Below are 13,107 nucleotides of genomic sequence, written 5' to 3'. Positions count from 1 at the left end.
AATACATTTATATAACATAACCAGGAATTGAATATGTTGCAAAGCAGTGACACATCACAGGTATTGTCCTCAGTGAGAGTGAAACTTGGAGAATTCTTTTAATCGTAACTTCTTCATGCAGTTCTGCCTCATTGTTCCTTGGTACTGATTTATTTTCTGTGAAAGTATAAAGAGATACTGAGAACTACAGGAATAGATTGTGTGATACTATCCTGAGGGGCAAACTACATGACAAAGTGCAGTATTGCAGGACAGGCTGTGGTAGAGTAACTGGTGTTGGAGGAATTCTAACGGTTCTGCTTCTCACATTTAGAATACTTTTGCTAATTGCACCTTTTTTAATCAAGTGGGTGGGAATGATTTAAACTTGTTTGATTTCTGTATAATTTGTGCTGTAAACTGGATTAGCTTAACTAAATTCCCTGCTTCTCCGTTTTTGTCTGCTATTAAGGTTTGCTTTCACTTGAATTATTCAAATTGGGTTTTTGATGCTCTGATGCTTCTAACTGCATGCTCTAATCTTGTAGGTTCCAACCCTGGGTTCTCAGGAAGGGGCCTTTGAGAATGTGCGGATGAACTACAGTGGGGACCAAGGGCAGACGATCCGGCAGCTGATCAGTGCACACGTGCTTCGCCGTGTGGCGATGTGCGTCCTCTCCTCTCCCCACGGCCGACGACAGCACCTGGCTGTTAGCCATGAGAAGGGAAAGGTGTGTTTCATTATCGCATTGGGTTTTGAATATTCCTTGGAATAAAATTTACTGTAATTCACATTTGAGACCTTTTTTTAATATATTCATGAGATGTGGGCGACACCGACGAGGCTGCATTTAGTTGCCTTGATGACTGAGTAGCTTGCTAGGTATTCAGAAACACTTAAGTCAACCACATGGTGCGGGACTGAAGTCACGTATAGACCAGGCCAGGTGTTGACATTCTTTCCCTAATGGACATTAATGAACCAGTTGGATTTTTAAGCAAACCTGGTCGGTGCCATTCCTCAAGTTGGCAGATTTATTGAATTCACTTTCACAATTTGTTGGGCTGGGATTTAAACTCAAGATGACAACAACAATTTGCATTTGTTTGGAACCATTAATGTAGAAATAACATCCCAAGGTGCTTCTCAGAGGCATAAGGAGAAAGTGAGCGCTGAGCCAAAGAAAGATATTAGGATGGGTGACCAAGAACTAGAGGTGAGTTTTAAGGAGGGTCTTAAAAGGAGAGAGCGATGAAGAGGGGTGAGGTTGGAGGAGGGAATTCTAGATTGTGGGGCTTAGGCGATGAGGGCATAGGCGCCAATGGTGGATAAAGGGATGCACAAGAGGCTAGAGTTAGAGGAGCAGAGAGTTTAGAGTTGAGGTTGTAGGGCTGGAGGAGGTTACAGAGCTAAGGAGGGGCAAGACCATGAAAGGATTTAAACACAAGGATGAGAATTTCAAACTTGAGGTGTTGGGGAAACCAGGAGCCAATATAGCTCAGAGGGCAGGAGGCTGGGTGAGCGATAGTGTAAAGGTATCAGAGTTTTGGATAAGTTGATGTTTCCGGAGGATAGAGGATGGGAGGCCGGTCAAGACAATATTGGAAAATCTGGAGATGTCAAAGGCACGGATGAGAGTGTCAGCAGCAGATGGGCTGAAGCATTGGTAGAGACGGGCGAAGTTATCGAAGTGGAAGTAGGCAGTCTTTGTGATGGGGTTGGAAACTCAGCTTAAGGTTCAGTTGGATGCCAAGGTTGCGAACAGTGCCGGGGAGGGGAATGGAATTGGTCGCTTATCCAAGACTGGATGTCAGACAAGTAGTGTATTGGAGCTCCGATTTTTCATCGCATTGTAAGGGATGTATCCACACAACTGATCTTCAGTTCAAACATGATGTCGCTTGTTTCCTCCTTGTTGCAGATCACAGTGCTACAACTATCAGCTTTACTCAAACAGGCTGACTCAAGCAAACGCAAACTGACACTGACTCGTCTAGCTTCAGCTCCGGTTCCTTTCACTGTTCTGAGTCTGACTGGGAACCCATGTAATGAGGATTATCTCGCTGTGTGTGGACTCAAGGTAAGTGGTGTCAGAAACCTTCGGAAAGCCATACCTCTTGTTGAATTTGTTTAGATGGAATTGTGTCCCGTGTCTAGGGACGCAATCCCGTTGAGTTCACATACAAAAATCTTTGAAGGTGGCAGGACAAGTTGATACGGCTGTTAAAAAAGCATAAGGACCCTTGGCTTTATAAATAGAGGCATAGAGTACAAAAGCAAAGAAGTTATGCTAAACCTTTATAAATTGCCAATTTGGCATCAGCTGAAGTATTGTGTCCAATTCTGGGCACTTTAGGATGTCAAGGAATGAGAGGCTGCAGCGATGTACTAGAATGGTACCAGGGTGAGGGAATTCAGTTATGTGGAGAGACTAGAAAAGCTGGGATTATTCTCCTTAGAGCAGAGAAGGTTAGGGAGATTTAATTGAGGTGTTCAAAAGTATGAGGAGTTTTGATAGAGTAGATAGGGAGAAACTGTTTCATAAAAACATAAGAAATAGGAACAGGAGTCGGCCACCTGGTCCCTCGAGCCTGCTCCGCCATTTAATAAGATCATGGCTGATCTGATCATGGACTCAGCTCCACTACCCTGCCTGCTCCCCATAACCCTTTATTCCCTTATCGTTCAAAAATCTGTCTATCTCCGCCTTGAATATATTCAATGACCCAGCCTCCACAGCTTTCTGGGGCAGAGAATTCCATAGATTTACAACCCTCAGAGAAGAAATTTCTCCTCATCTCAGTTTTAAATGGGTGATCCCTTATTCTGAGACTATGCCCCCTATGCCCATTGGCTGGAGTGTCAGTAACCAGAAGAGACAGATTTAAGATAATTGGCAAAAAGACCAGGAGGAAAGGAGAACATTTTTTACACGGTGAGTTATAGTGATCTGGAATGCACTGCCTGAAAGGGTGGTGGAAGCAGATTCAATAGTAACTTTCAAATGGTAATTGGATACATACTTAAAACTGAGAAATTTGCAGAGATATGGACAAAAGAGCAGGAGAGTGGGAGGAATGGCTTCCTTCTGTGCTGTATGATTTTTTTTTTCTTTGAATGGAAATTTAAGGTGCAGTCTGAGGCTTTTATTATGAAAATTAGCCTTCAGTGCGACTGTTGCCACTCCCTCATTCAGTTACCACCTTCGCTACCAGTGGTGTGCAGAGTGGAGGCAACTCTATACACCAAGATGTTAAAATAACCTCAAAAATTTGAAGTATTTTGTTGTTTAAGAACTATTTTTGGCCCTTCCTGTGGCTTGGCTAGTGAACCTTCCAGTCATTGTGGTATTGAGCCAAGCTAGCAGATTCATCTCAGATGGGATCTTATAGAGGTAGATAAGATACTTAATAGGATAAGGTAAACCCACAAGAATACTTTCAGATATGAACAATCAGCAGGACGAGGGCACTGGTTCAAGGTTCTGAAGTTCAGGGCAAACATGAGTGAGGTGTTTTTAGAGGGAGATCAGCAGCTGGGACGGTTGTTGGAAATGAATCGTGATTTACAGTGCAGGAGGATGCCATTCGGCCAATCTTGCCTGCTTGCTCTCTGAAAGAGCAATTCACTTAGTCCCATTCCCTGCCCTATCCCTGTATCCTTTCAAATGTTTTAGTTTTCAACTAGTTATTAACTTCACTTTTAAAAGCTATTATGGATTCTAACAGGCCCATACTTTAAAAAAAAAAATCATTCTTTTGGTAATGATTTTAAATCTATGCTCTCTAGTTACTGACTTGCCAACCAGTCAAAACAGTTTTTCCTGATTTACTCTTTCAGGATTTTGAACATCTGTCAAATCCCCTCATTAAAAAGTTTTTTTTTTTTACATACAGGGAATTGTTAAGATCTGTAATTCACTACCTGAAAGGTTGGTGGAAGCAGGTCCCATAGGAACTTTCAAATGGCAATTGGGCATGTAATTTGCATGGTTGTGGGGAAAAAGTTGGGGTGTGGGACTAACTTGCCAACTCTTTCAAAGAGCTGGCATAGTCATGACGAGTTGAATGACCTCATGTGCTGTAAAATTCTATCATTCTATATTACCTGTCCTTAATTAACCCCTTTCTTTCTAGGTGAGTGTTAATTTTATCCCATATTATGCCCTCTAGAAGCTTGCATACTACCAAGATTGGGTTGACTGGTCCATAGTTACCTGGGTTCACCCTTTCTCCATTTTCGAACACAGGGGTTGCATTGGCAATCATCCAGTCCTCGTACACAACTTCCATATCCAAGGATGTTTGAAAGAATGTGATTAGAGCCTCGCCTGTTTGCTCTTTGAGTTTCCTCAGCATTCTAGTGTGCTGCCATCAGGGCCCAGTGCTATTTTAGGAATTGAATTTTTTTTTAGTCAGTACCTTGATCTTCCTTTCTGTTGTAATTTTTATTTCGAACCTCATTATGTTACGGTCATTGTATGCTAGATGTTATCTCTGCATCTTACCTGCTTGTGTCACTTCCAGCACTGCCCCGTTACATGTTGGACTAAAATCATGAGCCCAGAAGATTTAATTAATTTTAGAAACGTCATGATGCTGTAATGGGAAGATGGTAAAGTTGGTCTTCTGGAAGGATTTCAAATATGTTGACAGTTGTCTTTATCGGTCAGGAGTCCCCCTTGTGATCCCTACTGCACAGTGGATATTGAAGGAGGAAAGAATCAGGCTGGTTGTGTTGACCCCTCGGTCAAATAGTCTGCTGTCCTTGCTGTTTAGTTTCACGTGAATAATGGCTCCTTGGGTTAAGGTCCAGATCATTGACCATGGAGCAATGCTCCAACATGAGTGATCATGTTAGGGAGGGGTGGGATGGGGAGTTGTTTTTAAATTATCACCGTATCATTTAACATTCCCTGCCTGAGAGGATGATATTGCTAACTGCCAGTGGTCTGGGTCACAGTCCTTTTTCTTTCCTAGTGGTCCAGCAGAGATTATGAGCTGTTAAGTCATAAATCACCAACATTGCTTCTCTGGGTCATGACGATTCCATGTTTAGCATTTTAATATAGATATTCAGCCATGAACTCATTGAATGGCGCGGTGCAGGCTCGAAGGGCCGAATGGCCTACTCCTGCACTTATTTTCTATATTTTCTATATCACATTAACATAATTTGCATCTGCCTTGCTCTCCAGGACTGTCACGTTCTGACGTTCAGCAGTTCAGGATCAGTCTCTGATCACCTCGTTCTCCATCCGCAACTCGCCACTGGTAACTTCATCATTAAAGCAGTGTGGCTGCCAGGGTCACAGACTGAGCTTGCAATTATAACAGCAGATTTTGTCAAGGTAAGGCTGGGGTAGCAGGGGATAATGTTTTAGCTGCTCTACATTTTTCTTCCAACATTATCTTCCATCCCACTACAAAATAGAGATGTGTTATCTGCCTTGTTTATGCCATTTTGGTAAAGGTTGCCACCTGGAGAATGTAATCTTTCTATTATATGCTTCAGAGTCCTGGGTCAGGTATAGCATGGGATATATTCATGTGGTCTACCTTCTATGCATCCGACTGACAGAAGAACATCCTCCTCTATGCTGCCACTACCGCACCCCCCCCCCCCTACCAAAAAAAAAACCAGGTCACTGAATTCTTCTATGATCCACACCAGCTATCCTTATGTGGAATTCATGGGAGATTAACTTTTGCTGCAGGCTACCCAGGAAACTGGGTTGTGACTGCTCAAACTCATTTTTTTAGGACTCTTGCAGCTTAGAGTGAAGGTACTTTGGCACTGCATTTTAAACCCAGGTCCAAGGGTGACCAGTGTCTTATTTGCTGTACCATCCAGTACCCAAGGGAGGGTTTTATATTTGTTATCCATTCTCATATCCCTGAGCGGCAGCATTATACCAAAGCTGTCTCCCTCTGCAAGGTAATGATTCACCATGATCTGTAAGAAATGTAATATTAAGGACATAAAGAATATCAAAAAAATAAATCCCTAAAAGGACATGTCAGAGCCCAAGTGTCTGCTCAGCATTCCTTATATTGCAGAGACTAAACGGGTTGTGTTCTCAACTCTCTGCTCACAGGTTTACGACTTGTCCACTGATGCCTTGAGCCCGATGTACTATTTCCTTTTGCCAAGCTCGAAGATCCGTGACACAACATTTCTGTTCAACGAGGAAGGGAAGAGTATTATTGTTATCATGTCTTCGGCTGGTTATATCTACACCCAAGTGATGGAGGAAACAAGCAGTGCTCAGCACGGACCTTTCTACGTCACTAACGTGCTTGAAATCACACACGAGGATCTGAAGGTCTGGAAAATTAATGTGTTGACATGCAGATCTGTTCTGTTAAAATGTCTTGTTTTTCTATCTAAGTGTATCATTTTCTGGTTGGCGATGGCTCGGTGGGAAGCCTCTTCAATGTAACAGCACAAGCCTATTGAAAGTGATGAAACTCAGCTATTAGAATGACTTGGCTAGGAATTAAACTTGGGTTGTCTGAAGGTATTGAACTTGCAACCCAAGGTTAAGGCTCTTGCTCAATGAAGGTTGTAACCCAGAGGTTGTAAATTCAAATCCCAATTTAAACAATCTGGTAATTTAGGGTTGGCAAGGAAAAGAACTTGCCTGTCCCTACCTGGTCTCATCTGTGTGTGACTCCAAAGCAACTATGTCCTGTTTAATCTAGAAATCACCCTGAGAAGCAATCTGTTATGCAGGTTGCTCAGTTCACAGTCAGATAAGGACAGCCATCACCGAAGGAGCCTTCTGGTCCTGTTTTTGTGCTGCAGACTGTCCTTTGTCCATTGAGCAAGTGCCTTAACCCTAACCTCTGCCCCTCTCCCGTGTCCAGGATTGATCCATCGAACTGCCGAACAAAACTACCACTTTAAATCATCATCATCATAGGCAGTCCCTCGGAATTGAGGACGACTTACTTCCACTCGTAAAATGAGTTCTTAGGTGGCTCAACAGTCCAATACGAGAACCACAGTCTCTGTCACAGGTGGGACAGGTAGTTGAGGGAAGGGGTGGGTGGGACTCGTTTGCCGCACGCTCTTTCCGCTGCCTGCGCTTGATTTCTGCATGCTCTCAGGATGCACTTCCTCCACTTAGGGCGGTCTTTGGCTAGGGACTCCCAGGTGTCAGTGAGGATGTTGCACTTTATCAGGGAGGCTTTGAGGGTGTCCTTGTAACGTTTCCTCTGCCCACCTTTTGGCTTGTTTGCCGTGAAGGAGTTCCGAGTAGAGCGCTTGCTTTGGGAGTCTCGTGTCTGGCATGCGAACTATGTGGCCTGCCCAGCGGAGCTGATCAAGTGTGGTCAGTGCTTCAATGCTGAGGATGTTGGCCTGGTCGAGGACGCTAATGTTGGTGCGTCTGTCCTCCCAGGGGATTTGTAGGATCTTGCGGAGACATCGTTGGTGGTATTTCTCCAGCGACTTGAGGTGTCTACTATACATGGTCCATGTCTCTGAGCCATACAGGAGGGGAGGGTATCACTACAGCCCTGTCGACCATGAGCTTGGTGGCAGTTTTGAGGGCCTGGTCTTCAAACACTCTTTTCCTTAGGCGGCCGAAGGCTGCACTAGCGCACTGGAGGCGGTGTTGAATCTCGTCGTGCCCACCTTGGTGCTGGTGTCACATTGTTTGAGCTGCTAGATCTCCTGTGCTCATTGAATGAAGCCATTCTAACATTTCTAGTTAGAATATCTCGGGGACATAATGGATACTACCTATTATTTCAAGCTAATCTGGTATGCAAGAAACAAAAGACATTAGAAGCATCACTCTTAAGTGGATAATGTCAAAAAATTGCTAATGTAATAGTGGGTTTTATGGCAAGGGGTATAATACATTATTGTACATTATAAATGATGATGTAACAGTGAATCTATATACAACTAAGAACCTTTAAGAATAGATTAGAGAGATGGTTGAAGGAAAGGGAGAATCGAGAGGTATGGCAACTGGGCGAGCACATGGTATCAGGATACTGCATGTGTGAAGGATGAATATCAACATACATAGACTGGTTGGGTCGAATGGGCTGTTTCCGTGTTGTAATTTCTATGCAAGTCTGTAATGAGTGCTCAGAGTTACAGAAATGTTTTGTTTTCATTCTTGGGATGTGGGCATTGCTGGAAAGGCCAGCATTTATTGTCCATTCCTAGTTGCCCTGAGAAGGTGCTGATTTGACAGACTTGCTGGGTCACTTCAGAGGGCAGGTAAGAGTCAACCATGTCGATGTGGGACTGGGGTCGAGGCGGTAGGTTTTGTCCCCTAAAGGACATCAGTGAACCATTTCGGTTTTTATGATAAACCAACAGCTTCATGGTCACTTTTACTGATACCAGCTTTTTATTTCCAGGTTTTTCAAACTCTCAAACCGCCATGGTGGGATTTAAACTCGCATTCTCTAGATTACTCGTCCAGTAATATAATCACTGCTACCACATACCATTTTTATTAATGTAGTATCTACACTCCAAATGCAAATGTTAAAATAATTAGTGCTTTAACCCATCAATTGGATTGTCGTGTAAATGTACACACCTGGACATAGTTCTTTCTCCTTTCCTTTCTAGGACAGTAATGGGCAGGTTGCTGGTGGTGGTGTCTCCGTCTATTATTCCCATGTTCTGCAGATGCTGTTTTTCAGTTATAGTCAGGGCAAGTCCTTTGCTGCCATGTTAAGTCGCACCACACTAGAAGTGCAACGTCTGTTCCCAATCAACCTAAAGAGGTGAGTGGTCCCCAGGGACAGGGTTACAGGGTCTCACTCTCCACTTCTCTCTCTCTCTCTCTCTCTCTCTCTCTCTCTCTCTCTCTCTCTCTCTCTCTCTCTCTCTCTCTTTCCCCCCCCCCCCCTTCTTTCTCTCTGCTACGCCCGCTGCCCACCCCCCCTTGCTCACCACCCGCTCGCTTTCTCTCTCTCTCGCTCTCTCTCTCTCTCTCTCACTGCTCGCACTTTCCCCCCCGCTCACTCGCTCTCTTCCTCTCTCTCCCCCCTCGCTCGCCCCCTCGCTCGCCCCCTCGCACTCTCTGCCCACTTTCAACTTTACCTTTTCCCCTTGTGAGAGCCCCAATCTTTGTTTTGCTCTCTAACATTTTTAAAACGTCGGAATAAAAGGAGCTGTTTTATTTCCTGTCTGTGGGAATTCTACATTGTGATTGGCTGCTTAGACAGCTTGTTGTTACAGCAGCTCACGCTTTGGAATTCCCTCTAAACTACACCGATCTCAATTGAACATTGAAAAAGCCGAACTTCTCACCACAGAGATCGCGAGTTCTTTGTGGGCAGCTTTCTTCGGGGCCAGTGGCAAACACCTTTTCTTCGCCCCTTGCCGCAAATTACGGGTCTATGTTTTTTTTGCATCATCTCTATCTTATTGATTCACCTGTTCATATTTGTATTCCTTTATTTCCCTCGCTGCAGTTCAAATGGTAGCAGTGGGAAGACTGTTCCTGCCCTGTGCCAGTGGTCAGAGGTGATGAACCACCCTGGCTTGGTCTGCTGTGTCCAACAGACCACTGGAATTCCGCTCGTCATCATGGTCAAACCAGACACCTTCCTCATCCAGGAGATCAAAACTCTACCCGCCAAAGCCAAGGTCAGTCATTGTCTCGGGAATACGGACCTTACGCCAATTAATCCTGGAAAGGAGTAGGATATGAATTCAACCCTTTTATTAGTGTTACCAATTGTAGATTTGTTCTGAATCAGTCTTTTGGATACATTAATAGTCTGTAACTATATATATCAGCAAAATATACAGATTATTTTAAATTGGCCCAGTATTACATAACAGTACTGGAACAAGTAATCCTGAGAGAAGTTTAATATCTAACCTGGGAAGAGAGGCACAGCCATAGATATTGCTCCTGTGTTTTCATGAAATAGGCTGTCAAGCCCCCAGTCCAGACACAGTGCTGCTCAATGATTGCTGTTCATCAGATTCCACTGCTGGCTTCAGATTCAGCTTTTTTGCCTGCTTTCATTGCCTTATTAAGAGCTGGAACTGGTGACTCAGAGCAGTTGGTGACCTGAAGATTGTGGCAGCTGTTTTCACTGTTCAGACTGCAGTGAAGGGAGGACATCTCCATCCTCCTGCAGTCTAGTTATTCAGCTGGTGGTTCTCTGGTAATTGGCCCTCCACAATCCTGTGCTCTTTTCCTAAATTTTGATGTAATAAAATACAGTCAAAACAAAAAATACTGGAAATACACAGCAGGTGCATCAGATATGAAAAAAGAAGATAGTTTTATATATCAGGCCATTATATCAGTACCAGCATGAGCAGGTAGGAGTAGCCACTTTATATTTCTGCCCAAAGTAATGAGGGTGGGCAGAATCACAATTAAAGGTCACAGGTACAGAAATGCTAAGTACTAATTCAAAGAGATAGCTGATGGATATAACACCTTGGAAACCAAGTTTCCTGCCTCCCCTTTTCAGTTCCACCTCCTGTGTTAACCTAGCTTTTCAGGGTGTTCCCCATTGGCTCACTGTATCCAGTGAGTAGCTGAGCCTTACAGAACAGGAATGTGTCAGGTTTGATCCCTGATGGAGATGCTATGGTTTACTTTTGGAATCCTGGATTAGGGAGGGGATAATCTGCCAGGCTTCCTGTTCCTGATCACTGACCAGTGACCCTTGCTGGAAAGTGCACATCTGTGAATGTCAGCGAGGACAGGATCAGGATTGTCTGTGATGCCCCTGCGATGATACAGGTTATTAGTACTTATCAAACTGGCACATGAATATTGATAATTTACCAGAAGGCAATTGGTACCCAGGTTCACATTTCAGATGGAGACCTTTCATTACAATGCTGCCTCTTTTTATATTACTTAGCATTTCTGTACATGTGACCTGTGCTTGTGGTTCTTCATTACTTTGGACATTTCCATAAAAAGGCCTCTGACTAACATGCGAATGATTGATGGAAAGATAGAGGGGTCAAGTTTCGGGCCGCGCCTAGAACAGCGCAGCCCCAACCTGGACGCCCGTTTTTCGCGCCTAAAAGTACGACAGAAAAATATCTCTGAATTCTCCGGCTCCTTGCAGGTCCCTGGGAGCTCGGCGCGGCGCGCACACAGCAGCGGGGGGCAGAGCCACAGAGTCGCGCCAATTCTGATAGTGGAGGGGGGGCGGGGCTAATTTAAATGAGGCAACGTCGTGCCGGCAGCCCTGCGCGTTGGAGCGCATGCGCAATAGCCCAGAAACATTGGCACTCGCCCATTTTTAAAGGGATTTAAAGCCACTGCCGCTGCCCCTATCCCGTGGCCAAATGGCCTCAGTCTTCCTCGCAGCTCGAAGGCTGCTTGTTGTGTCTTCGGCCGCCGTCAGCCACTGCTGCCGCCCCTATCCCGTGGCCAAATGGCCTCAACTTCCTTCGCAGCTCGAAGGCTGCCGTCGAGCCACTGATGCCACCCGTCTCCTACATGGAAGGAAGGCCTGCTTGACGCACCGCAGCTTGAAAGCTGCTTGCTGCTGCTATTGGGCTGCCGTCGAGTCACTGACGCCGCCCCTGTCTCCTACATGGAAAGCCTGCCTGAAGCACCGCAGCTCGAAGGCTGCTGCTGCTTCTCATAGGTAGGAATATTCAATACTTTGTCTTTGCTTTGTTTAGACTTTTTTAGTCAGGATGGCTCTTTGTTTGTATAAGTAAGACTGTTGAATGCTTGTAGAATTTAATTACTTCCCTTCCCCACCCCCTCTCCCCCCCCCCCCCCCCCCCCCCTCGTTACCTACGCCTGATTTGTAAAGTGTAGGCAAGGTTTTCCTGAGCGTACAAAAATCTACACTTGCTCCATTCTAAGTTAGTTTGGAATATGTTTTCACTGCCTAAACTTTCAAAACAGGTGGCCGGACACGACCCTTTTGGAAAAAAAATCTGTTCCAAAATGAAACTGTTCTAACTGACTAGAACTGGAGCAAACTAAATGCCGAGAATTGCAATTTCTAAGATACTCCATTCTAAACCAGTTGCTCCAAAAAAATAGGAACAACTCAGGCCGAAACTTGACCCCAGAGAGACTAAAGAGTGAACTGCTTCAGGAGAGATGGGAAAAGTAGTGAACAAAAATATAGCCATAAAACAAGGCAATAGTATTGACACGCAGACCTTATTTAGAGCACTCGTGGAATATCTATGTGCTATTTTGGAAAAGATTATAGATAACTGGAAAGGTTCTGAGATAGTTGCAGGTTTCAGAGAGTGGGCTGAGGAAACTTAACTTATTCCCATTGGAAAGTAGATTCGGGGAAGATCTCAAATTTAGAAACTGATAAATTGATGTAGAGAACCAAAGGAGGAGTTTTATTTTCAATGAAAAAGAACCAGCGGTAAAATTGAGGAATAACATCTACATTAGAGTGGAAAGTCAAATAGATCAATCTCAGTTGCAACATTCAACAGGAAATTTTGATTGATTCAGTAAACAGAGGAGAAAGGAGGAAAAGATGAAAATGGTCAGATTAGCAATTCAACCGAGTTTTGGCAGAAGGCGTTTAAAAGACCTTTCCTTGTTCCTACATTTTTGTGTTCTTGTGTTTTCCCCTACATGTTTTAGATCCAGGACATGGTTGCAATTCGCCACACAGCCAGCAATGACCAGCAAAGAACCACCATGATACTCCTGTGTGAGGATGGCAGCCTGCGGATCTACATGGCAAATGTCGAGAACACTTCCTATTGGTTACAGCCTTCGCTGCAGCCCAGCAGCGTCATCAGCATCTTGAAACCAGTCCGCAAACGCAAGGCTGCAGCTGCCAGTAAGGGTTTACTCTCGGAAATGCTCTGCTTAGGTTAAAAGAGAGAGAAACAGTGCCGTCACACACGGAGAAATACACATGAGTATAGTGATCGCACACTCTCGGGAGCCAGCCCTTGCACAGGAGAACCCTGTGCACCTCGTGCAGAAACGTTGGCCCCAAGTTTCCACACGCGGCAAAACAGGCGCCTCTCCGAGCTGGGCGCCCGTTTTTCGCGCCGAAAACGGCGCCTGAAAGAAAAGCGCTATTCTCGAGCGCTTTGCAGCTCGATGTCTGCTTGGCGTGGCGCCCAGGGGGCGGAGCCTACCACTCGCGGCAATTTTGTAAGTAGGA

The 13,107-nt window shown here is 44.7% G+C and overlaps 1 protein-coding gene across 10 annotated transcripts in view; it reads left to right on the top strand.

Moving 5' to 3' along the window:
* ubr4 (ubiquitin protein ligase E3 component n-recognin 4) overlaps positions 1 to 13,107 on the top strand; it is a 206,153-nt gene that overhangs the window by 72,293 nt on the left and 120,753 nt on the right. For all 10 annotated transcript variants that reach the window (XM_070860353.1, XM_070860352.1, XM_070860351.1 and 7 more), the window contains 7 exons: positions 528 to 710; positions 1,902 to 2,060; positions 5,178 to 5,330; positions 6,078 to 6,305; positions 8,582 to 8,739; positions 9,433 to 9,607; positions 12,573 to 12,774. In XM_070860353.1, coding sequence (XP_070716454.1) covers positions 528 to 710; positions 1,902 to 2,060; positions 5,178 to 5,330; positions 6,078 to 6,305; positions 8,582 to 8,739; positions 9,433 to 9,607; positions 12,573 to 12,774 — 1,258 coding nt within the window. The remainder of the gene's footprint in view (positions 1 to 527; positions 711 to 1,901; positions 2,061 to 5,177; positions 5,331 to 6,077; positions 6,306 to 8,581; positions 8,740 to 9,432; positions 9,608 to 12,572; positions 12,775 to 13,107) is intronic.

This window comes from Pristiophorus japonicus, chromosome 18 (genome assembly GCF_044704955.1).
Source record: "Pristiophorus japonicus isolate sPriJap1 chromosome 18, sPriJap1.hap1, whole genome shotgun sequence".
NCBI lineage: Eukaryota > Metazoa > Chordata > Chondrichthyes > Pristiophoridae > Pristiophorus > Pristiophorus japonicus.
The sequence above is the reverse complement of the archived record's forward strand: the minus strand, read 5'-3'. Positions and strand labels throughout refer to the sequence as shown.